The sequence below is a fragment of the Hemibagrus wyckioides genome, linkage group LG06, assembly GCF_019097595.1.
Source record: "Hemibagrus wyckioides isolate EC202008001 linkage group LG06, SWU_Hwy_1.0, whole genome shotgun sequence".
NCBI lineage: Eukaryota > Metazoa > Chordata > Actinopteri > Siluriformes > Bagridae > Hemibagrus > Hemibagrus wyckioides.
Window position 1 is genome coordinate 529573 of NC_080715.1, and position 25000 is coordinate 554572.

General features: G+C 42.1%; 1 protein-coding gene across 1 annotated transcript in view; it reads left to right on the top strand.

Moving 5' to 3' along the window:
- tspearb (thrombospondin-type laminin G domain and EAR repeats b) overlaps positions 1-22596 on the top strand; it is a 24402-nt gene extending 1806 nt beyond the window's left edge. The window contains exons 2-12 of the mRNA XM_058391208.1: positions 3217-3437; positions 4642-4868; positions 4989-5079; positions 5226-5379; positions 9331-9462; positions 9658-9890; positions 10613-10802; positions 11214-11446; positions 15589-15767; positions 15856-15957; positions 21917-22596. Of these exons, the coding sequence (XP_058247191.1) occupies positions 3217-3437; positions 4642-4868; positions 4989-5079; positions 5226-5379; positions 9331-9462; positions 9658-9890; positions 10613-10802; positions 11214-11446; positions 15589-15767; positions 15856-15957; positions 21917-22079 (1925 nt within the window). The 3' untranslated portion in view covers positions 22080-22596. The remainder of the gene's footprint in view (positions 1-3216; positions 3438-4641; positions 4869-4988; positions 5080-5225; positions 5380-9330; positions 9463-9657; positions 9891-10612; positions 10803-11213; positions 11447-15588; positions 15768-15855; positions 15958-21916) is intronic.
- Positions 22597-25000: the final 2404 nt, after the last annotated feature.

The following is a 25000-nucleotide window of genomic DNA, read 5'->3' on the forward strand; positions in this document are numbered from 1 at the left end:
GAGGTGGTTTCTCCATACGCTGTGTAGCCCAAGCTCTGTAATTACTGTGGATTTTCTAGCAGATTGCCAGGAGATTATGAGCTTCAGGTTCTCTAAACCATTTAAGCTAACTAATTATGATATCATTCAAAGGTCTGAAAGGAAGGGGAGGAGGACTGAGCTCCAGTGTGATCTTTATACTGACTCACTTTCAGAGCAGAATCTACAGCAGCTCCTGAGCTGGGTTTAGTGAGAACTCACATCAAAACCACGTCAAGGGGCCAGACACAAACACACACACTCCTGTGGTTGTCTCTGTAGATGAGATACATGATTAGATGTGGTCTTCAGGTCTCCAGGTGTTCTGATCAAACATCAAGGCCTTGAGTTTTACAAAATGAGAGCAGTTTTATGCAACAAGAAGACACTGGAAGGCATTATTATTTTCATTCAGTTCAACTAAATTCAATTCAATTCTATTGAATAACACTGTCACAAATCAGATTTACAGAAATATATTAATTCAGAATATAAATTATAAATTTATATTCATCCCTAATGAGGTGGTGAGGAAAAACTCCCTGAGATATGAAGAAGAAACCTTTATAAATATGATTATAAATCATTATAAACACAGAGATTGGGATTATAAAGAGGTTTGAGTGTAAAACTGTTTATGGTCATTGAAGTGCAAATCCATCTTTATGGTTTCTGACTCTTTCATTGATGTACTTGTCTTGCAGGAGTTATACAACATATAATTTTTTACTAATCAAACAGTAATTAAAAAGGTACACAATTAATATCAGTTTGTAATGTTATAGTAATATGTGTATCCTGTTATATTACTTGGGCAATTTAAAAATTGTTCAGCTGGACAAGGGGTCAGCTCGGACGATTCAGGAACAGCGATCCACAGTGTAGGAACCCATCTAAATTTATATAATTTGGTAAATGCCTTTATGTAGATAAACTAAAATAACACTTGTCTTATTTCACACAGCTGAGTTTAAGGGCCTTGTTCAAAGGTGAAGTAGTAGCAGTGCTGGGATTTGAACTCACAACTCAAACATCATAATCACTGAGTTTCCACCAAAGACCACCAGCCTTATCAACTGCAGGGTCTGGGATCATGTTCAGCCATGGTTCAAGAACTATGTCAAGAACTAGTCTAGGTTCTCATGGATCTCAGCAGGGTTGTGGGGGGTTAAAGTTTATTGTGTGTGTCTGGAGGCGTATATTGTTTTCTCAGGGTCTCAGCAGGGTTCTTGTGTGTGTGTCTGGAGGTGTATACAGGTTTTTTCAGGTTACAGTAAGGTCAATTTTATGTCTGTAGGTGTATATGGGTTCCCCATTTGGCTCAGTGGGGTTCTTGTGTGTGTGTCTGGAGGTGTGTACAGTTTTCTTCTGGTTACAGTAAGGTAACCTTTATGTCTTTATGTGTATACCGGTTCTTATCTGGCTCACTGGGGTTCTTCTGGGTGTCTGTAGGTGTATACTGGTTCTGTTTGGTGTCATTGGGGCTCTTGTGGAACTCTAAAGGTCTGAGTCAGAAGATTTTTTTGGTTCCTCTGTCGATTTCTCTTTCTTATTTGTGTCATGTGGTTATAATCACATAAGGTTCAGTGAGATTTGAACATTACAGTATATCCAAATATTTGATGTACTTGGGTCAGGTTCAGATTTCGTGTTTGGGTTTCTCATAGCATAGTGTTGTTAGCTAGTTCCGATGGGCGTACACTGTAGGGTGTATTTGTTTTCACTTTGTAACAATGTTCATAATGGGAGGTGAACATCCAGGTGGGAGCTGGATGGGAGGTGAGTGTGACCACAGATGATCTGGTGGTGTGAGTAAAAATAATGATAGTCTTTATTGTTCCCTTTAGCTGTGTGTACCTATAGCTTAGGCCTCCCTCCCGGTCTCTTTATGCTCATATGACCTTCATTTTACCTCCAGTAATGCATTTGTTTTATAACAATAGGAGGCCCCAGAGTGCCTCTGTGTGTGTTGTGTGGATCAGCAGCATTCTGAACAGTGTTATTTGCTCTCTGAAAAGCTTTCTCTGTCTTTGAAATGCGATCTAGTCCATTACACAAATCTTCTCCATTGCTCTTATTTCCCTCTTTGATTTTTCCAGGTGAATCTGAACACAAGCAGAAGTGCTGCCCTTTAAAACTGAAGCATTTATTTGAAGCACACTGTTTTTACATGGACATCTGAATGAACTTGTCGTCAGTTCACAGGACACATGATGAGAGCAGCATGCAACACAAACATACCAAACTGCCTATACACTCCAGGACTTTCAGCAATAATACATCTCAGCAATATCTGTTAGAGCCTCAGTGATTCCCTTCAGTACACATAAAATGTTTCATCCTTGACTTTAACCACCTGAAATCACCACGTGACCACTTGTTTCTGAAATTACAGCTTTTTCATAAATTAGCAGATATATTCAGTTAAACTCTTTATTATTTATATAACACTTTTATCACTGGATTTGTGGAAAGAATCCTTGAGAGGAACTAGACTCTCTTAAATATATCTTATTAATCTTCTATTTCTGTATACTATAAAGTAAAAATGCTAATTGTGTTAATGGGAACTTCAGTACATACATCAGAGTAATCTCTGAATCTATTATAGTTTTAACTTAAAGTCTATTGTATCAGACTAATGTTGACTGCAAACTGGTCTTAGCAATTGTAGTCCTAAGCCTATCCCAGGAAGAACTTCCACAACCATCCTTATGGTTTCCACGTGCCACCCTCCACAGTAGTCGTGGTGATTTATGCTGTCCATGTGGGACCATCCTCTGTAGCAGTGTGTGATTTTCACATGAGAAGAACTCCAACCAAAAGAAGGGCACCAGGATGTATCCAGAAAGCAGCAGGAGTTAGGATCACTATTATCTCAGGAGTAGCATGTGTAGCGCAACAGAGAGAGACTGGCTGGCTCCGATTCATTGACTGCAGCTCTTTTGAACTCCTGCACATCAACTCACATACATAGACTCATTAGGCTTCAAAAGTGACCACCATATTGGATCATGCAAACTGTCAAATGATGTCAAGGCAGTCAGGAATATTGTTTACATCTCCAATTAAGGGCAGTATTCCTAAGAGAGGTCCCAGCTCCACCTTTACCCTGATAAAGTGGTTAATTGTGGCTTTATTGTACCATAGAGCATTTCCATGGTTTGATCCTCATTTTGAGGTGTATATTATCCACAGATCTGTTACCACTGGACCTGCTGCATCGTGTCCTTCCCGCTGTGGGCAGTCACCAGACTCATGTCCGGATGGTGCAGTCTCAGGGCTCAAGAGGACTGAAGCTCTCTGGACCTCCACAGGCACTGAGTTTCCCATCGTCACAGATCTTCACCAACTGCAACTTCTTCCCTGCTGAGTTCTCCATTGTGGTCACAGTGAAGATCCCCAAACTAAATCCTAATGTAAGAAAGACATAAAGAGCAGCATCTCATATTCTGAACACAATTCTGCGTTAATTATTCAAAGTAATTGCATCTATTATTTTAAATTTAACACCTCTGAAAATTTTATACTGTTGTACTTAATAATATTCTGTATACTGTGCACTACCTAGCAACTAAGCAACTGTTAACTAGCTTTCTAAGTGCCACAGCCACAACAAATCTTTCCTGAATTTCCAGAGCCCTAAGTCTCTGTCCAAATCTTTCTACCTCCCTGTGGCCTTTTCCAAGTATTGCTATTTCCATGTTGCTTAGCCTTAAGCTCTGACTAACCACTCTGCTTCACCTCATAATGGCTCTTCCTGCCTCCCAAACTTCCTGTGGCCTTTTCCTAACCTCCTTACAAATTCCCACTTTACTATCTCCTTCTTGCTATTTCCCAGCCCCAGTACTGCTAAAAAGGTTATTTGATAACCATAATATATATATATATATTTTTTTGTCTTCTTCTGTCTAAGCCTCCCTAAATCCCTCTGGCTACATTTCAACCTCTAAGTTTCAACCTCTAAGTTTCAACCTCCCTTTAAACCTCCCTAACTCATTTTGGCTCTGGCTCAAACCAGACTTCCATACCTCAGACTCTTCACCTCCCTCTGGCTCTGTTTCCACCTCCTTACCACGTAGCTATGGTTTAACCGATCTACTTCCCTCTGGCTGCCCCAGTGTCACCCTCTCATTATGTCTCTGTCTGTATCACTCTATATTCTATCTCTACCTCCATGTGGAACCATACCTGTCTCATTCCTACTGTATATGTCCCTACCTCACTGCCTCACTGTCTATATCATTACCTCTGTACCTCACCATTGCTATATTCTTCTGCATATATTCTGTAGCTTGTTTTGGATATTTTCCTTCCTCCTTACATTCTCTTGGCTCTAACCCACTCACTCCTCAAAGAGGTAAAGAGAGCGAGAGATTGAGAGAGAGAGAGAGAGAGAGAGAGTGCATCCTGTCTGCTTGTGGCTACATCCTAACCAGTTTAACTCTGTTTGTTACTGTCCCAAATTTCCTGCCACTTGGTAGCAAGATATTAACCTCCTCATCTCACAATGACGACATTTCACCCTCACACATTCTCACTGGTGATGTCCCCCAACTGAGGACACAGGCAGAGCAGAAACTGCTGATGTGTTCTAATGTGAGTGTTGTTTGTTTCATGCAGAAAGATGAGTACGTATTCACTCTTTTGGATGAAGATTCAGATAAGATGCTTGTTGGTCTTCGTCTTTCTCATGATAAAGTGCACTTCCTGTGGCGGATAGGTGACAGGACAGAACGTGTGACCTTCAGGCAGGTGAACATGGCGGATGGACATTGGCATACAATGGTGCTTGCACTCAGTGGTCATTACGCCGTACTCACTTTGGACTGTGGCATCCCAGTTGAGCTGTAGGTGAAGAGTTACCAGCAACCATGTTCTTCCCCACTGATCCTCTCTATCTGTCTTTCTGCTCCTTTGTCTCTCTGTTTTATTGTCTTTAACTCTCTGAGTCTTTTGCTTAACCATAGGCAGCTGGAGAAGCCATTCCCTGAGCAGTTGTACACTGGTGGCTCCACCTTCTTTATTGGCAGCAGGAGGAGATGGAGTGGTCAATTCTCTGTAAGAAGTTCTTCCTTCTCTCACTCACCTGTCTCACACATATATGTCTCTCACCAGCACTCACCTGTCTCACACCAGTATATTTTTTATTTTCTCTTACTATCTGCCTCTCTGTGTCTCACTATCTCTGTCTTACTCTCACTCAGGGTTTAATAAGACAGCTCGTCCTCATGCCTGGGTCAGATGCGTCCTCTCGTCTGTGTCCCTCGTCAGATCCCACACTCTCTGTTCTGTCAGTTCCTCAGGTTCTCCTACACCTTCCAGTCAAACCTTCATCCAACCTTCCACTTTACCCGTATGGTGAGAATGAACTCATGCTTGTCCTGGCTTTCGCTCAAAATACATATCATCTATGAGAATTCTACTAACTCAATAATAATAATAATAATAATAATAATAATAATAATAATAATAAGTAAAATAACACTAATAATACACTTATAAAATGCACTAAATTATCTAACTATAAACTAATTACCTAATTTAGTAAAATAAGATAATTTAGCATTTGTTTAATCATATATTATTACAAATATTGTATTTATATTAGATTAATAATAAATACACATTACATACACTTAGGATATTAACTAAACAGCTTCATTACTAAGTACTTAATTATACTTAAATTATTTTAACACAGAGAACGAGGCTCATAAACAAACAAACATTAATAAAAAGACTAAAATAAATTCAATTCAATTCAGTTTTATTTGTACAGCGCTTTTAACAAAGAGTATTGTCTCAAAGCAGCTTTACATGAGAAACGATATAAGAAAACAACAAACATATAAACAGACAGACAGACAGACAGTCCTAGATGTTATCAAAAGTGAGCAAGCCTGAGGCGACTGAGGCGACTGTGGCAAGGAAAAACTCCCTTAGATGGTAAGAGGAAGAAACCTTGAGAGGAACCAGACTCAAAAGGGAACCCATCCTCATTTGGGTGACAATTGTGTGATGCAGATACAGCATGTGTATAGTGTTATGTAAATCAATAAGGAGGTTGTTGTCCACAGCGCTGCTTGAATATCCCAATCCTCACAAGCAGAACCCGGCTGGAGCTGGTCCATCTCCGGATGCCACTGGAGCACAGTCTCTGTATGCCTCAGGATGGGTAGAAGAAGGGAAACAATGGAACAGCATTAGCGTAGCTGCTGTTCATAATATTAGCAGCACTAGCTGAATGTGCATTTAATCAGATGTACTGGAGCACAAGGTTATGGGATGTGTTAAATGTATGTCAGGATAAAGAGATAAGTCTTTAGTCTACATTTAAACTGGGAGACTGTGTCTGAGCCCCGAACACTGTCAGGAAGACTGTTCCAAAGTTTTGGAGCTAAATACGAAAACACTCTACCCCCTTTTGTGGACTTTGATATTCTGGGAACTACTAGAAGTCCGGAATTTTGTGATCTTAAAGAGCGTGGTGGATTGTAACGTGTTAGGAGACTGGAGAGATAGGTGGGAGCTAAACCAATTAGAGCCTTGTATGTGAGTAGAGCTAATTTATAGTCAGTAGCCAGTGCAGGGATGATAATATTGGGGTTATATGATCATATTTTCTTGATCTGGTAAGAACTCTGGTGGCTGCATTCTGGACTAACTGTAGCTTGTTTATTGAAGATGCAGGACAAACACCTAGTAATGCATTACAGTAGTCCAGTCTGGAGGTCAGGAATACATGAACTAGCTTTTCTGCATCAGATACAGATAAAATGTTCCTAAGCTTGGCAATATTTCTAAGATTGAAAAAGGCTGTTTTTGTGATATTGGAAATATGATTTTTAAAGGATAAGTTGCTGTCTAATATTACACCCAGGTTTTTCACTGTCCAGCTAGTAGTAACAGTACATCCTTCTAGATGCAAGCTGAATTGTGAGAGCTTCTGTGGACTAGTTTTCGGACCAATAAGTAATATCTCTGTCTTGTCAGAATTTAATAATAGAAAATTATCAGTCATCCAATCTTTAATATCTTTAACACACTCAGTTAGTGTAGACAAATTAGATATTTCATCTGGTTGTGATGAGATATATAACTGGGTATCATCGGCATAACAATGGAAACTAATCCCATGCCTTCTAATGATGTTACCCAATGGAAGCATGTATACTGAGAAAAGCAGAGGTCCTAAAACTGACCCTTGTGGGACCTAGTGCAGTTTCTGTGCTATGATGGGGCCTGAAACCTGACTGAAATTCTTCAAGGATATTGTTTTCCTGTAGGAAGGAGCATAATTGAGCTGACACCTTTTCTAGTATTTTTGATATAAACAGAAGGTTTGAAATCGGTCTGTAATTTGATATTTCATCAGGGTCTAGTTTTGGTTTCTTAAGAAGAGGCTTAATAACTGCTAACTTAAGAGATTTTGGGACATGACCTAGAAATAACGAGGAGTTAATAATATTAAGAAGAGGCTCTCCAGCTGCATGTATCACTTCTTTCAGCAATCTATTTGGAATTGGATCTAACAAACACGTTGTTGGTTTAGCCGTGGTGATAAGTTTAACTAGCTCTTCCTGCCCTATACTGGTAATGCATTGTAGCTTTAAGTGTGGAGCTGTAGGCTGGTCTGGATCACCAGATGCCGTCAGTGGTTGAACATCCAATATTTTGTTCCTGATACTATCAATTTTTTTAGTGAAGAAATTCATAAAGTCCTCACTACTAAAGTATGCTGAAATACTCTCTCCAGGAATCTGATGTTTTGTTAGTCTAGCCACTGTACTGAATAAAAATCTGGGATTGTTCTGGTTTATTTCAATCAGATTGCTCAGATGCTCAGCCCTAGCAGCTTTTAGAGTCTATAGCTGGTCTTTAAACGCAATTCTAAAAACTTCTAATTTGGTTTTTCTCCACTTTGGCTCGAGGTTACGAGTTGCTCTCTTGAGGGTGTGAGTATGACTATTGTACCATGGTGCAGTGTTTTATCTCTGACCTTTTTTAGTCGGATGGGGGCAACAGTGTCTAGTGTGCTGGTAAAAATAGTGCCTATGCTGTTAGTTACTTCATCTAGTGCATCTGCATTTCGGGGTCTAGTAAGAAGTTGAGACAGATCTGGCAGATTGCTTGTAAATCTGTCTTTAGTGGGCGGAGTTATAGTTCTACCAAGTTTATAACGTGGAGAGACATGTCTAATATGTTCTACAGGTAGAGCGTACACTAAGAGGTGATGGTCTGTGATGTCATCGCTTTGAGGTAGAACAGTTATATCAGTAACATCAGTCCCATGTGATATAACTAAGTCTAGTGTATGATTAAAATGATGAGTTGGTCTATTAATGTTTTGTTTAACCCCAAAGGAATTTATTAAATCTATAAATGCGAGTTCTAATGCATCGTTAGCATCGTCTACATGAATGTTAAAGTCTCCTACAATTAACACTTTGTCAAAACTGATCAAAAGATCTGAGAGTAAATGTGAAAACTCATTAAGAAAATCACCGTAGGGCCCCGGGGGTCTGTACACGGTGGCCAGAGCAAGAGATAGGAGGGATTTATTATGCCTGTCTGAGAGTGCAACATTAAGGACAAGCACTTCAAATGAGTTAAACCTGGGTCCTGTTTTCTGAGTAACGGTAAGAGAATTATTATAGATGGTTCCAACACCACCACCACGACCTGTCTGACGGGGCTCATGTTTATATGAATATCCTGATGGAGTAGACTCATTCAGACCAATGTATTCATTTGGTCTAAGCCAGGTTTCAGTAAGACAGAGTGCGTCGAAACTATAATCTGAGATCATTTCATTAATAATAAGTGCTTTCGGTGCAAGAGATCTAATGTTCAGAAGCCCAAACTTAAGAAATTGTTTTTCTTTACCTATTTGGTCTTTTTCAGGATTAATTGTGATAAGATTATTTCGAGAGTTATTAATAAATTTATCTTTTAATCTCACTAATCGGGGAACAGACAGTTTCTATAGGACGAGCTGTGTGTGAACTTGTATTAGTAGTCTTGTATTAGTAGTAAATGACAAAAAATACATTTTATATTTTAGTGCTAATTTAGTATGATGACAATCTTAAATTAAAATTACAGTCACACACACACACACACACTTTGGAAGAAGTGTGAATGTTTTGTGTTGATGTTGGCATGTCACCAAATCCCTTGATGACAAAACCAGCAAAGGAATGTGTGTCTGTGCATGTTTCTGTGTGTGTGTGTGTGTGTGTAACAAGTCTTTATATTACAATCATCTCATTTCTGTCTCTCTCTCTCTTTCTGTCTCTCTCTCTGTAGAGGCAGAGTTGCGTGTTACTCAGTATCTTCCTCCAGTGTGTATCAGTGCTGTAGCGGGTCAGTTGTGGTTCAGCATTGAGAAGAGATCTTTGTTCCTGTGTAACGGCACCACATGGGTCACCATGATGCAAAGTATACACACACAGACACACACACAGGCACACACAAATATCTGTTTATATATATATATATATATATATATATATATATATATATATATATATATATATATATATATATATATATGTATATATATGTATATATATATATGTATATATATGTATATATATATTAATGTTAATGGCTCTTTCTCCTGCTTGTACACAGATAGAGAGAAGCTGGATTATGTTGAAGATCATCAGGATATCTTCACAATCTCAGAGACATTTGATATCGAGGTTTTTCATCTCCCGTCTCTTGGTTTGTTCATCGCTACGGCAAATCGTGACTCCAGCTACGGTTCAGCCATTTACAGATGGACCAATGGCAGATTTGAGCGATTTCAGGACATCAACACGTATGACGCTCAGGCATGGAAATTCTTCACTGTGGGAAAAAAGGTTTGAGTCTCCACCTTCTGTTTTCTGTATAGGTTCATTCAGGAGGTGGGGATAAAGCTACAGAGTGGTCAGGATACTGGGACAGAGATACTGGTAGGTAGGGACAGAGCCATGTGGAAGTACAGAGGTTGTGACAGATTCATAGAGAGATTGGGACAGAGGGAAGCTGTTATAGAGCCATGGGGAAGCTCAGAAAGATGTACAAGGTGTCTGGACTAGACAAGACTAGCTATAACATCATAACTAAAAGGGAGAGCCAGAAGCTGACAGACATGAGGGCTTCCTGGGACATAAAGCATCCAGCCACTTCACAGTCAGTGACCTGAGTGACCATGTGAGAGTGGTAATGCAGTGTGGCTAAGATAGCAGTGATGTGTTTATATCTTTTGGTTCTAGTTAGGACTCTAGCTGCTATATACTAATGAAACAGAAAGACCATCCACAGTTCTTTTGTAATTAGGAAGATTACTTCTAACTGCCTGTGGTCCTAGTACTAGCACCTCTGTCTGTCAGAGTTAAGCAGGAGGAAGTTAGTGACCATCCACTGTCTAATGTCCTTTACACATTCTTCTATCTTAATAAGCTGGTGTCTCTAGTATCTTGGAAATAAAGGGAAGGATTTATTAGAAGATTATGAACTTTCCATCATTAAAAATTAAACTGTTGTATATTATAGCTACATATTGTGTGTGTGTGTGTGTGTGTGTGTGTGTGTGTTTTAGAGGTTCCTAGTTGTGGCAAACTCCAGAAGAATTGATGGGAACAAGTGTGAGCTCTCAGTGATTTATAAGTGGAGAGTGAAGAAGCAGCGCTTTGTTGAGTATCAGAAGATTCAAACACACAGTGCTCGTGACTGGGAGGCCTTCCGAATCCATGACGACAACTTTCTTGCTGTGGCTAATCACAGAGAAGGTGGATTTATAGTCTCTGAACATACACAAACATACACACACTCACACACACACACAATATATACCACACACAAACTGAACCTTACAGTTACACAGGCCATTGCTGGCCAGTGACTGACAGGTACAGACAAAACCCACCCACATTCAGTGTGACTGACAGGTACAGACAAAACCCACCCACATTCAGTGTGACTGACAGGTACAGACAAAACCCACCCACATTCAGTGTGACTGACAGGTACAGACAAAACCCACCCACATTCAGTGTGACTGACAGGTACAGACAAAACCCACCCACATTCAGTGTGACTGAGGGTCTACAGACAGAGCCCTCACCTCATTCACTGGGACTGACAGGTACAGAGGTCCTGTTCTTGCTCTCATCCTCACACTCCAACTCGCTTATGCACAGGTGAGATGAATCACAACATCGACAGCGTTATCTACAAGTGGAACCGACAAACCAGGAAGTTTGAGGTGAATCAAACCATCTTAACATCTGGAGCCTATGACTGGGAATTCTTTACCATTGGCCCGTATCACTTTCTGGTAGTAGCCAACACCTTTAACGGGAAATCCACAGACATTAGCTCCACCATCTACATCTGGATGGGGGGAAAGTTCCAGCCATTCCAGTACATAACGGTAAGTCAGGATACATTAAACACATATAGAAAACACATTTAGTTTTTAAATATAAATCTTAAATTGTCAGATGAATCCTGACTGATGATCTGTGGACTAAAACTGCACCCTTTAATTAATGAAAGCTGTAATTAGTAATGAGATCTATTTTAAAGGATATGTGTTTGAGCGATGGGTGAGTTTCAGGGACTTTCCGAGGTTTTTGTCTTGGCTGCATCAAGACAGAATGTTAGGTAGGGGTATAATGATAGGCAGACATATAGTAGGCAATAAAATAAACAGTTGATGCCCAGGATCCCTCAAGATCTGCTCCTTTACCTAAGAAAAGACAATTCATAAAATGCTTGACTAAACAAATGTGTCTTCAGCCTAGACTTAAACACTGAGACTGTGTCTGAATCCCCAACACTAATCTGAAATCTGGTCCATAACTGTGGGGCTTTGTTAGAGAATGTTCTGACCCCTGCTGTAGCCTGCACTACTTGAGGTACCAACAAACAGCCTGCACCTTTTGATTGAAGTAGACATAGTGGATCATGAAAAAAACAAACTTTTGCTCCATTTAGTGCTTTATAGGTCAGTAACAGTATTTTATAATCAATGTGAAATTTGACTGGGAGCCAATGTAGTGTGGATAAAATAGGAGTGATGTGTTCATATCTTCTGGTTCTGGTGAGGACTCTAGCTGCTGCATTCTGGACTAACTGGAGCTTGTTTCTGCTCCTACTGGAACATCCAGACAGTAAGACATTACAATAATCCAACCTAGAGGTGACAAAAGCATGAACTAATTTTTCTGCATCATGAAGTGACATCATATTTCTTATCTTAGCAATATTTCTGAGATGGAAGAAGGCTACCCGAGTGATATTATCTACATGAGCTTCAAATGAAAGACCAGAGTCAATAATCACACCAAGATCTTTTACTGCTGGACAAGATGAAACCAAAAGACCATCCACCGTTACTCTGTAATCAGAAAGCTCACTTCTAACTGTGGTCCTAGTACAAGCACCTCTGTCTTGTCCGAATTAAGCAGGAGGAAGTTAGTGGCCATCCAGTGTCTAATGTCCTTTACACATTCTTCTATCTTAATAAGCTGGTGTCTCTCATCTGACTTCGCTGAAACATATAGCTGTGTGTCATCTGCATAACAGTGGAAGCTAATACCATGTTTACGAACTAACTAAGATTTTAGAATAAGATCCAGAGTGCAATCTCCATTATGAGTGGCTCCTATTACATTCTGATTAACATCTACTGGATCTAAGATGGACACAACATCTGAATGATCAAAATGAATATTAAAGTCTCAACAATTAATGCATAAAATACAAATAAACACACTACATTAACATCCTGGACAGTAATAGTTTAATTAGGTCACTAAAACAAAATTTCTACATTTTGTTTAGCTTGGGGAAAAGACACAGTCTCAGTGCTGTGGAACCTTGGTGGTCAGTCACTGCACACCTGTTAGATACGTCAGGTGGACAGGACTGCTGCTCCTGCTGTCTTAGCATTAGCTTTGGCATAAATAATGCTCAGTGTTGGGGAGTAACTAGTTACATGTAACGGCGTTACGTAACTTAATTACAAAATAAATGTAACAGTAACTCGTTACAGTTATTTAGAAAAAATGTGTGACTAAATTACAGTTACTTATGAAAATGTTAAAGATTACAAATAGAGTTAAATCGGAATATTTTCTTTAAAAAACTAGTATATGTTGAATAAATATTAATTTGTTGTTAGAGTTTGTTAAAGCGGTGCTATTCTGATGATTCTGATTGGTTCTCTGGTTTGAATTTGCGGAGCGTCTGCCAATTACATTAATCCACATTGCCGCTGAAAGCTTTAGGTCAATACACTGTCTGAGAGTGACCACCATGGCGAGTGATAAAAATGTATTTCAGTCCTGGAAATTTAAAAATAATTTCATCCTGAAATCCAATAAGGGGCAAATATAACAGTTCAGGGGGAAATTAGTTTCCCGGCTGTTAAAATGCTTTCAGCATCAAAGGCTTCAATGTTGAACCTGAGGAAGCATCTGCAGGTATGGAACCTTGCCTTCCTTTATTTTATAATATATTTAAAATGTATAATTTTTGTCATTATTGTGAGTGTACAGAACAGACCCTTTAGTTTGGAATGATATATTACTCGTTTCTGTATAATAAAAAGTGACGGAGTGGTCAGTTGATTTACTGAAGCTGCTCTGTGGGAAAAAAAATCCACTAAAACGCGCCTGCGCGTTCATCGAGTCCACAGAGTACTCAAGACCTGTATTCATAACATTCACAACAAATTCGCTAGTCTGCTAGCCATGGGCATCGCTAGGCCATTTTAAAGCCCCACTAACATTTTCTACTCAGACCCACTAAAATTCTGCGGTTCTCCATAAACTGTACACGAATAAGTGACCTCCTCAGTCCCCTTTACATTTCATATGAAAACGGCGGCTCTTCGGCTCCTCCCCCTCTTTCAGCACGTTCTTCAATCCGCAGACCGCGGCGTCACAGAGCGAGGATCAGAGGACGATCAGAGGATCAGAGAGACTCGTATTTGGCTTGTTCAGTACTCATCTATGCAATACAGTGGAATGCTGCATTAAGTTTACCATCCTACCCTGTTAGGCAAACCTTTATTTTATTTATTTATTTATTTATTTATTTATTAAAAATATATGAAAATGAAAATCCTAAAATCGTCCCTGCTGCTAGCTCCCTTTACCAGACACACTTCTATTTCTGAACCTTTGACAGTAAATATATATCTCACACTTTTCCTCCTTGTAAATGTGTTGGTGTCAGATCTAATATAACTCAGTTATTTTAGCGCTGTAGTGTACATTATGATGACTCTTTACAGATTATGTTTTTTTCCAAGGCATTGTTACTTGCCAGTGTGTCCTGTCATAGCTACGCAAAGATCTGATTCCTAAAACAGTGTTAAACAGTTTTTGTTCTGAAGTCTGGTTTTGTGACTGGGCTTAAAATGAAATGAATATAATCTTAATTCAAGTGATGAAAGATTTAAAATTCTAACAGTAAACAGAGTTGAGTTCTACTGTAAGGTTAACCCTGCCTGGGATAAATGTTTGGAAATGATTTAGTTGAAAATATCCATTAGAAACTTAAAAGTAATCAAAAAGTAATCAAATGTAATCAGTTACTTTACTTTTATAAAGTCATTGAAAAGTTACACGACTTATTACATTTTAAACAGAGGAACCTGTAATCTGGAGCCGATTACATTTCCAAAGTAACCTTCCCAACACTGGTAATGCTGCAGTATCTTCTCACAGAGCTAACAAAAATATTATCACCTTTATATGATTAAGAGAGAATGATTAAACATCCTGCACTCAACACACTGAACAAGCTGAAGGGTTGCCATGTTGAGTGTTTAAAATATAAACATTTGTTGTTATTATTTGAGACATGTTAACTTGGATAGCTTCTTCATGAATGCTGCTTTAAAAAAACTTGTGGCAAGTGTTTTGAAGCAGGAACCATGTGACAGGAACTACATATGAACACAAAGCTCATAATCCATAGAGAAAGTTCAGCACAAACACACTGAAACTAAATGACATCAGTAGATTATAAATAAACTGACATCGGGCCGATGAATATGACATTATGATACTAAATGTGGAACTGAATCGACTCTGCAGTATAAAATTACAGAAATTAAATAATTCACGATTGCACTGTCCAGTGTCCAGTGTCACCCAGATGTTTTCCTTGCCACTGTTGCTGCCAGCTTGCTCATTAGAGATAAATTTACATTTTTATACAATTGAATTAAACTGAATGGTCCATCTGACTGAGATGTTTTAAGTGTGCAGATAAACTCCAGACCTCAGTAGTCACCAGCACAAGGATCTGACCTTGGCGGTGGACAATATAGTAGAAATTTCAGAAGTTATCTTCTTACCTGAGGCTTCTACTCTGAGGATCTCTCAATACTCTGAAACCCAGTGAATGTCCCTGAATGGTAATGGTTGTGCTCAGTAGGTTCCTGCATCCACCTCGTGTTTATTTCCAACCCTACACTGCTAATTCCAAAGCCGAGGAAGGAGATGCTGGTCTGATGGACAGACGTCTCTGTGTGTGACCGAACTTTTTTCATTTCAGACATTTGGAGCAATCGACTGGGAGATGTTTCAGATCGATAACAGGTTCTTTCTGGCTGTGGCCAACTCTCAGAAACTCAGTGACTCCAGCACAGTGCTCTACAACATCAACTCCACCATCTATGAACTTAACACCACCTCACAGAGCTTCATGAAGTTCCAGGACATTGCAACGAGCAGGTGAGTAAATGCTGAAGCTCCTTGTGTCCTTCCTGAGTGGTCAGTGATGTGCATTAACACTGGGCATGGTGTTCATTTCATCATGCAGTGCTTTAGACTGGGAGTTCTTCACTGTGGGTGATGATAAGTTCCTGGTGGTGGCCAACTCATATGATGGAGCTTCATACTCTATAAACAGTGTTATATACAGGTGAGTGGAGTCGTGCTAGAACATTCCTAATCCTCTGCTAGAGCTTTAAAGCTCCTCTGTTGTTCCTGAGGAGACATGAGCTTGAACATCACTGGGTCAGTCTAGATTTTATAATTCCCTGTGTGTGTGTGTTTGTATCTGTGTGTGTGTGTGTTTGTGTTTGTGTGTGTGTGTGTGTGTGTGTGTGTTTGTGTCTGTGTGTGTGTGTGTGTGTGTTTGTGTTTGTGTGTTTGTGTTTATGTGTTTGTGTGTTTGTGTCTGTGTGTGTGTTTGTGTTTGTGTTTATGTGTTTGTGTGTTTGTGTTTGTGTTTGTGTCTGTGTGTGTGTGTGTTTATGTGTTTGTGTTTATGTGTTTGTGTGTCTAGGTCCAGTGTGTGTGGCTCAGGCTCAGTACTGCAGCCCAGTGTGTCCGTGTGCAGCCTCAGCCCAGTGGCTCAGTGTGCCCAGGCCCAGGCTCCAGGTCCGTGCGCCTCAGGCTCATGTTATATATATAATATTTATGTTTATATTTAATAATATGGCCTGGGTGTATTTATGTGTGTGTTTATGCTCTATGTGCCTGTGTCCCGTGTGTTGTGTATAATATGGCTCTGAGGCCCATGTTTATGTTGTGTATTTATGTCCGTATGTGCAATATAGGCTTTGTATTTTGTATGCTCAGTGTTTAATATGTGTGCTCCAGGTCCGTGTGTGTTTGTATGTGCTCCAGGCTTATGGTCTAGTGTCTAGGTCCTTTGTGTTTGTGTGTGTGGCTTCAGGTTTGTGTGTTTGTGTTTGTGTGTCTAGTGTGTTTGTGTTTCAGTGCTTCATGTGTCTGTGTGTGTGTTTGTGTGTTATGTGCCCAGGTGGTCTAGGCTCTAGTGTCTGTGTGTTTGTGTGTTTGCTCAGGGCTGTGTGTGTGTTTGTGTTTAGGCTCAATATTTGTGTTTGCCCAGTCTGTGTATGTGTCTTAGTGTTCAGGTCCGTGTTTGTGTGTGTTTGTGTGTGTTTGTGTCCAGTGTGTGTGTTTGCGGCCTGTTTATGTCCGTTTGTGTTTGTATTTTGTGTGTCTCAGGCCTATGCGGTTCTGTGTGCAAGGCCCAGTTATATGTTTGTATTTGTGCTCTAGGCCTGTGTGCTCGCATGTGTGTTGTGTCTAGACAAAGTGTGTGTGTGTTTAGTGTTTCAGGGTGTGTTTGTGTGTGTGTGTGTGTGTTTATGTTGTAGTGTTGTGTCCTGTGTGTGTGTGCGCTCCAGGCTCATGTGTCTGTATGTGTCTGAGGTCTACGTGTGTGTGTCTGTACTATGCGGTCTATGTGTCTAGGTCCGTGTGTGTGTGTTTGTGTCTATGGTCAGTGCTCCAGTGTCTAGGTGTGTTGTGCTCAGGCCATGCGGCCCAGGTTTGTGTCTGTGTGTGTGTCCAGGCTCATGTGCCCAGGTGTGTGTTTGTCCAGGTTCATCTGTGTGGCCTGTGCAGCTCCAGGCCTTGTGTGTTCAGCAAAGTGCGCGTTTGTGTCTGTGGCCCAGCACGTGCAAGTTTGCGTGTTTGGTGTTTGCAAGGTCTGCAAGGCTCAGGCTCATGTGTCTGTGTTTAGGTCCGGTGTGTGCGTGTCTGTGTGTGTGTGTGGCTCCAGGTCCGTGCGGTGCGTGGCTCAGGCCATGCTCTGAGCGGCTGCAGGTCCGTGTGTGCGTGCGGCTTCCAGCCCGTGGTCCAGTGTTTGTGGGTGTGTTTGTGCCTTGCGCGGCCCAGGTCCCGCAGTTTGTGGCCCAGGCTTATGTGGCTCTGTGTGCAGTTTGTGTTATGTGCCCAGGCGGCCCAGGCCTAGTGGCGGCTCCAGGCCTGTGGCTGTCATGTGCTCCAGTGCCCAGGTCCAGTGCGTGCGTGCCTCAGGTCCGTGTGTTTGTGCTTTATGCGGTGTTTGTGTCTGTAGCCCAGGCTCTTGTGTCTGTGCAGGCTCAGGCCTGTGTGCCCAGGTCCAAAGTGCAAGGCCAGTGCCTGTTTGTGGCTCCAGTGTGTGTGTGTGTGTGTTTGTGTTTGTGTGTTTAGGTCCAGTGTGCAGGTGTGCTGTATTTGTGTGTCTGTGTTTGTGTCTGTGTGTGTGTTGTGTTTGTGTGTTTGTGTGTGTGTGTGTGTATGTGGCCTAAAAGGTTTATGTGCTCAGTGGTTTGTGTCCGTGTGTGGCTCCAGGTAAGCTCAGGTCCAGTGTGTGTGTGTTCAGGTTTATGTGTCTGTGTGTTATGGTGTCCTGTGTGTGTGTGTAGTCTATGTGTGTGTGTGTGTGTCTGTGTCCGTGTGTGTGTGTGTCTAGTTTATGTGTCTGTGTGGCTTGTGTCCAGTGTGTGTTTGTGTGCTCTATGTGTTTGTGTTTGTGTCCTGTTTTGTGCGTGCAAGTGTTTGTGTTTCATGTGCCCAGGTCCAGGTTTGTATGTGTGCAGTGTGTGTCTGTAGCTCATGTGTCTGAGTGTCTGTGTCTGTGTGCCTGGTGTCCGTGTCTATTGTAATGTTTGTGCTCTGTGTCCGTGCAAGTGCAAGTGCTCAGGTCTCAGGCAAGTGTGCAGGCCCAGGCTCTGATGTTTGCCTGCTGTTTGGCTCAGGCTCAGGCCTGTGTGGCCTGTGTTTATGTATTTACCCAGGTGCGTGCAAGGCGTGTTTGTGTGTATTTATGTTTAGGTCCGTTGTGTGTGTGTGTGCTCAGGCTCAGGCTCAGGTACTCCAGGCTTGTTACTGAAACTGTGCGTTGCTCAGGTCCGTGCGTTTGTGTTTATGTGTTCTGTGTGGTTTGTGTCCAAAGTGTGTGTGTTTGTGCTTTATGCGTTCAGTGCTCTGGTGTCCGTGCAGGCTCAGGCCTATGCAAGCCTGTTTGCGCGTGTCTGCGCTCATTTATGTTTGGGCCCAGGCCTTTATGTATGTCTGTGCAAGTCTGTGCGTGTGTGCTCAGGCCTTTGTGTTTATGTGCGTTTGTGCGTGCCCAGGTATTTTGTGTTTAGGCTCATGTTGGGCCCAGGTGCTCAGGTCCGCAAGTGTGTCTGTGTCCAGGTGTGGTGGCTCAGGTTTATGTGCTCCTGCCCAGGTCCGGTGCGTGCTCCAGGCTCAGGTCCGTGCAGGCTCCAGGCCTGAGGTGTCTGTGTGCCCAGTCCAGTGTGCAAGTGGCTCAGGCTCATCATCTTTGTGCGTGTGTGTGCCCATGTTTGTGTTTGTATTTATGTGTGTGTGTTTATGTTTGCGGGCTCCGTTTGCTAATATTTATATGTCCATGTCAAGTGCCCAGGCCTGCGCCCAGGCCCATGGTGTTTATATGTCTGTGTATTTAGGCCCAGGCTCATGTTTGGCCTGTGTTTGGTGTCCAGGCTCAGGCCAGGCAAGTTTGCTGTGTTTGTCTCAGGCTCCAGTGTCCACAAGTTTGTGTGTGCAGGTGCCCAGGCTCAGGGCAGGCTCTGTGTGTGTGCCCAGGTTTCAGGTGGCCCAGGTCCGTGTGTGTGTTTGTGTGTGTGTGTGGCTCAGGTTTCAGGCTCGGTGTGCGTGGTGGGTGTGCAGTGGTTCAGGCTCAGGCCTATGCCCAGGTAATCAGGTCCGTGTGTGTGTGGCTTCAGGGTGTTGTGTGTGTTGTCTGAAAATCCAGTGTGTGTGCGCTCAGGTCTGTGTGCCCAGGCTCAGGCCTGTGCGTCTCAGGTCCGTGCTCCAGGTGTGCGTTTGTGTTTATGTGTCTAGTGTGTTGTGGCTCAGTGGCCCAGCCTGTGTCCGGTGCAAAAGGCTCAGGCTCAGGCTCTGTGTTTATGTGCAAGGCTCAGTGCCTGAAAGTGTTTGTGAACCGTGCGTGCTCCAGTGCTCATGCGCTCCAGGCTCAGGCCTCATGCCCAGGTGTGGCTCAGGCTCATGCAGTGTGTGTGCCCAGTTTGTGTCTGTAGGCCTGTGTCCGTGTGTGCCCAGTGCAAATTTAGGCTCATGCGCCCAGCTTCTTTGTGCAGCCTGTGCCTATGTATGTTTATGTTTAGTGCCCAGGTCCGTGCAAAAAAAACAAAGCCTATGCGGCTCAGGCCCAGTGCCTGTGTTTGTATTTATGTCTCAGGCTCAGGCCAAAAAGCCCCAGTGGGCCTGTTTGCTCAGGCTCATGCAAGCCTGTGCGCCCAGTGTTTGTGCAAGGTTTACTCAGGCCTGTTGTGGCTTCATGTGCCTGCAGGCTCCAGTCCGTGTGTGCAGGCTCCAGTGTTTAGGCCTGTGTTTGTGTTTAGGCCTGCGTGTTTGTATGTTTGCCTGTGCGTGCGGCCTGTGTCAGTGTGTTTGTGTCTGTGCAGGCCCAGTGTTTGCGCCTGCGCTCATGCGGCCTCCAGTGCGGCTCAGTGCTTATGCGGCCCAGTGGCTCAGGTCCAGTGCAGGGGTTTGTGTTTATGTGTTTGTGGGGTCCGTGTGTGTGCAAGGCTCAGTTTGTCCGTGCGTGTGTCAGTTTGTGTTTGTGTTTGCGCCTGTGTTTGTGTCTGTGTGTGTTTGTGTTTGGCATTTATGCGGTCTGTGTGTAATGTTGTGTGCTCCAGTATGTCCGTGTGTGTGTTTGTGTTTGCAGTGCCTCAGGTTTGTGCGGCCCAGTGTTCTGTGGGTCCCTGTGCGTGTGTGTGCCCAGGTCCAGTGTGTGTGTTTTAGGCCTGTGGCTCCAGTGTTTGTGTCCATTTGTGTGTGTTTGTATGTGTATATGTTTATGCGTGGCCCAGGTGTTATGAACCGCTAATAGTGTGCTCAGGCCTGCCCATGCGTCTGTGCGTGTGTCTGTGCGTGCGTGTCTAATAGGCTCTATTATGTGTGTGCTCTGTGTATTTATATGTTTAATATGTTTAATAATAATATATGTTTAATATTTATCATATTTATATGCGTGGCTCAGGCTCAGGCTCATTTAATAATATTTAATATCTATGTGTGTAATATTTATGTCTGTGTGTGTTGTGCTCTATATGCGCTCCAGGCTCATGCGCCTGTGTATTCTGGTGTTATATTTATGTCTATGTCCCAGGTGTGTGCCTTGTATCCGTGCGGTGTATGTATGTTTGTATTTATGCTCATGCGGCCTGTGCCGTCCGTGCGTGTCTGCGGTCCGTGCGTGCAGGCCCAGGTCCGTGTGCGTGCAGTGCTCCAGGCCTGATTTAGGCCCAGTGGCCCAGGTCCGTGCGTGTCTATATTTATGCGGCCCAGGTTCAGTCCCAGGGTGTTGCCTATAGCTCTATGTGCGGCCTGCGTCCGCGTGCGTGTGGCTCAGGCTCGGCGGGTCTGTGTGTGTGTGTGTGTGTTTGTGTTTGTGTGTTTGTGTCTGTGTGTGTGTGTGTTTGTGTTTGTGTGTTTGTGTCTGTGTGTGTGTGTGTTTGTGTTTTTGTGTTTGTGTGTGTGTGTGTGTGTTTGTGTTTGTGTGTTTGTGTCTGTGTGTGTTTGTGTTTGTGTGTTTGTGTCTGTGTGTGTGTGTGTGTTTGTGTTTGTGTGTTTGTGTGTGTGTGTGTGTGTGTTTGTGTTTGTGTGTTTGTGTGTTTGTGTGTGTGTTTGTGTTTGTGTGTTTGTGTCTGTGTGTGTGTGTGTTTGTGTTTATGTGTTTGTGTGTTTGTGTCTGTGTGTGTGTGTGTTTGTGTTTATGTGTTTGTGTGTGTGTGTGTGTTTGTGTTTGTGTGTTTGTGTGTGTGTGTTTGTGTTTATGTGTTTGTGTTTGTGTGTGTGTGTTTGTGTGTTTGTGTCTGTGTGTGTGTGTTTGTGTTTATGTGTTTGTGTGTTTGTGTGTGTGTTTGTGTTTGTGTGTTTGTGTCTGTGTGTGTGTGTGTGTTTGTGTTTGTGTTTGTGTTTGTGTGTGTGTTTGTGTTTATGTGTTTGTGTTTGTGTGTTTGTGTCTGTGTGTGTGTGTGTGTGTTTGTGTGTTTGTGTCTGTGTGATTGTGTGTGTGTTTGTGTTTATGTGTTTGTGTTTATGTGTTTGTGTGTTTGTGTGTGTGTGTGTGTGTGTGTTCTCAGGTGGCAGGGTTATGAAGGATTCGTTCCTGTACACAGACTGAACACACACGGATGCAGAGACTGGGAATTCTTCACTTCCTCTGATGGATCTTACCTCATCTCCTCCAGTGCCAGAGCCGCTTACTCCAAAGTCCTCAAGCTGAAGACCTTCTTCCAGTGTTGAGCTCTGAACTCCACAGCGTCAGGAGAAACATCTCCTCCACAGCACATCCTAGATACATTACAGCATTACATTATGACCTGTGCTCACGTGCTCCCAAACGTGGACATGCTCTGGGGCTTCTAGTGAATTAAGGTGCAGTAATTGATAAGGTGCAGTAAACCCCACCCCCTCTGTGTTTTATTGGTTTTATTGGTCACAATCACCTTCTGTTTCCAGAATTAATTTGATTGGCTGCTGGCAGCCGGAAAAGAGAGAGAGCACTATCAACATTGGAGGTGATGCTGAACTGAAATGATGTTAAAGTCTCAGTAATATTTAATTTTCAGATCTAATGTTAAACCAAGCTATAAACATTTAAAACAAGCTATTAAACCCTTCTAAAAGACTTTATTTATTGTTTTAGAGGAGAGTGAAGATTTTTCCTTCTTCTTCTTCTTCTTCTTCTTCTTGTCATTGTTGTAGAAATAACAGTAGGAGTTTGTTAGTAGAGAGTGGCAGCTATCAGAGCAGAGCGTTATAGAGGCTTATATCTATAAAAACAATATCATTTGTTAAATAACGTTTTATATTTTAATGATGTTTTATAAGTGTTTCAATTATGTAGAATAATATTGTAAATGTTAACTGTGTTACTGACATTTATACTACATAAATAAAAATGTATTATTATTATTATTACTATTATTTCTTTTTTTTTTCCCGAGACACTTTTGTTTTCAGGTTTGGTTTAAAATCAAATCTGCAGTTAAAGATCTAGTTTGTTTATTGTTGTTTGTTTCGTTATATTTTATTTACTGTTTTATCGATCTGTGTAATAAAGGTCTAAGAGTTCTGATCATGTGCAGACCGGTGTTATGGTCAGAACTGTGAGAAATTGTTTTAATTAAGTGTGTCTCCACCTGGTGGCTAACTCAGGCACTGACCATACACTCGTATACAGTTACACTGTATTTACCAAAAGTTTGAAGTCAGGTGTTGTTTTTCAGGGGTTGGGCTCCACCCCTTAGTTCCAGTGAAAGGAACTCTTAATGCTTCATACCAAGACATTTTGGACAATTTCATGCTCTTTGTGGGAACAGTTTGGGGATGACCCCTTCCTGTTCCAACATGACTGCACACCAGTGACCAAAGCAAGGTCCATAAAGACATGGATGAGTGAGTTTGGTGTGGAGGAACTTGACTGTCCTGCACAGAGTCCTGACCTCAACCCCATAGAACACCTTTGGGATGAATTAGAGTGGAGACTGTGAGCCAGACCTTCTCGTCCAACATCAGTGCCTGAGATAAAAGTATAAAGTTAGAGAGAAATTCTTAATTTACAAAAACAAAACAGTAAACAATTCAGTAAAAATAAACAGATATAAGTTACAGTTTTTCTCATTCACTAAAACACGCTTAATGAAATGGGGATCGTCTTAATCTTCATCATGAGCTTCTTAGCACAGCATAAGTCTTCTCTTTCAAATGTCTTAACATTTAGCACAGATTTCATTGAAAGAGCCCAAACCCTATTGGATTAAGTGTGTGGAACAAAAGGATATAAAAAAAACATCTATTCACAGCTAATAGAAAGAACCTTTTAATTATGAATATCTAATGCACCTGAGTGAGACTCCTTTACACAACTCTACAGTCAGCACTCAGTCCTCTTCCAGCTACAAAACATACCACCTCTGTGCTGCTGTTTAAAAGTATGGGCCAAAGAGGTGAGAGGTCACTGAAGGAGAGTAAGAGGTCACTGAAGGAGAGTAAGAGGTCACTGAAGGAGAGTAAGAAGTCACTGATGGAGAGTAAGAGGTCACTGAAGGAGAGTAAGAGGTCATTGAGGAGAGTAAGAAGTCACTGAAGGAGAGTAAGAGGTCACTGATGGAGAGTAAGAGGTCACTGAAGGAGAGTAAGAGGTCATTGAGGAGAGTAAGAAGTCACTGATGGAGAGTAAGAGGTCATTGAGGAGAGTAAGAGGTCATTGAGGAGAGTAAGAGGTCACTGATGGAGAGTAAGAGGTCACTGAAGGAGAGTAAGAGGTCACTGATGGAGAGTAAGAGGTCATTGAGGAGAGTAAGAGGTCATTGAGGAGAGTAAGAGGTCACTGATGGAGAGTAAGAGGTCATTGAGGAGAGTAAGGGGTCATTGAAGGAGAGTAAGGGGTCATTGAGGAGAGTAAGGGGTCATTGAAGGAGAGTAAGGGGTCATTGAGGAGAGTAAGGGGTCATTGAAGGAGAGTAAGGGGTCATTGAGGAGAGTAAGGGGTCATTAAGGAGAGTAAGGGGTCATTGAGGAGAGTAAGGGGTCATTGAAGGAGAGTAAGAGGTCATTGAGGAGAGTAAGGGGTCATTGAAGGAGAGTAAGGGGTCATTGAGGAGAGTAAGGGGTCATTGAGGAGAGTAAGGGGTCATTGAGGAGAGTAAGGGGTCATTGAAGGAGAGTAAGGGGTCATTGAGGAGAGTAAGGGGTTCAATTCAATTCAGTTTTATTTGTACAGCGCTTTTAACAAAGAGTATTGTCTCAAAGCAGCTTTACATGAGAAACGATATAAGAAAACAACAAACATATAAACAGACAGACAGACAGACAGTCCTAGATGTTATCAAAAGTGAGCAAGCCTGAGGTGACTGAGGCGACTGTGGCAAGGAAAAACTCCCTTAGATGGTAAGAGGAAGAAACCTTGAGAGGAACCAGACTCAAAAGGGAACCCATCCTCATTTGGGTGACAGTTGTGTGATGCAGATACAGCATGTGTATAGTGTTATGTAAATCAATAAGGAGGTTGTTGTCCACAGCGCTGCTTGAATATCCCAATCCTCACAAGCAGAACCCGGCTGGAGCTGGTCCATCTCCGGATGCCACTGGAGCACAGTCTCTGTATGCCTCGGGATGGGTAGAAGAAGGGAAACAATGGAACAGCATTAGCGTAGCTGCTG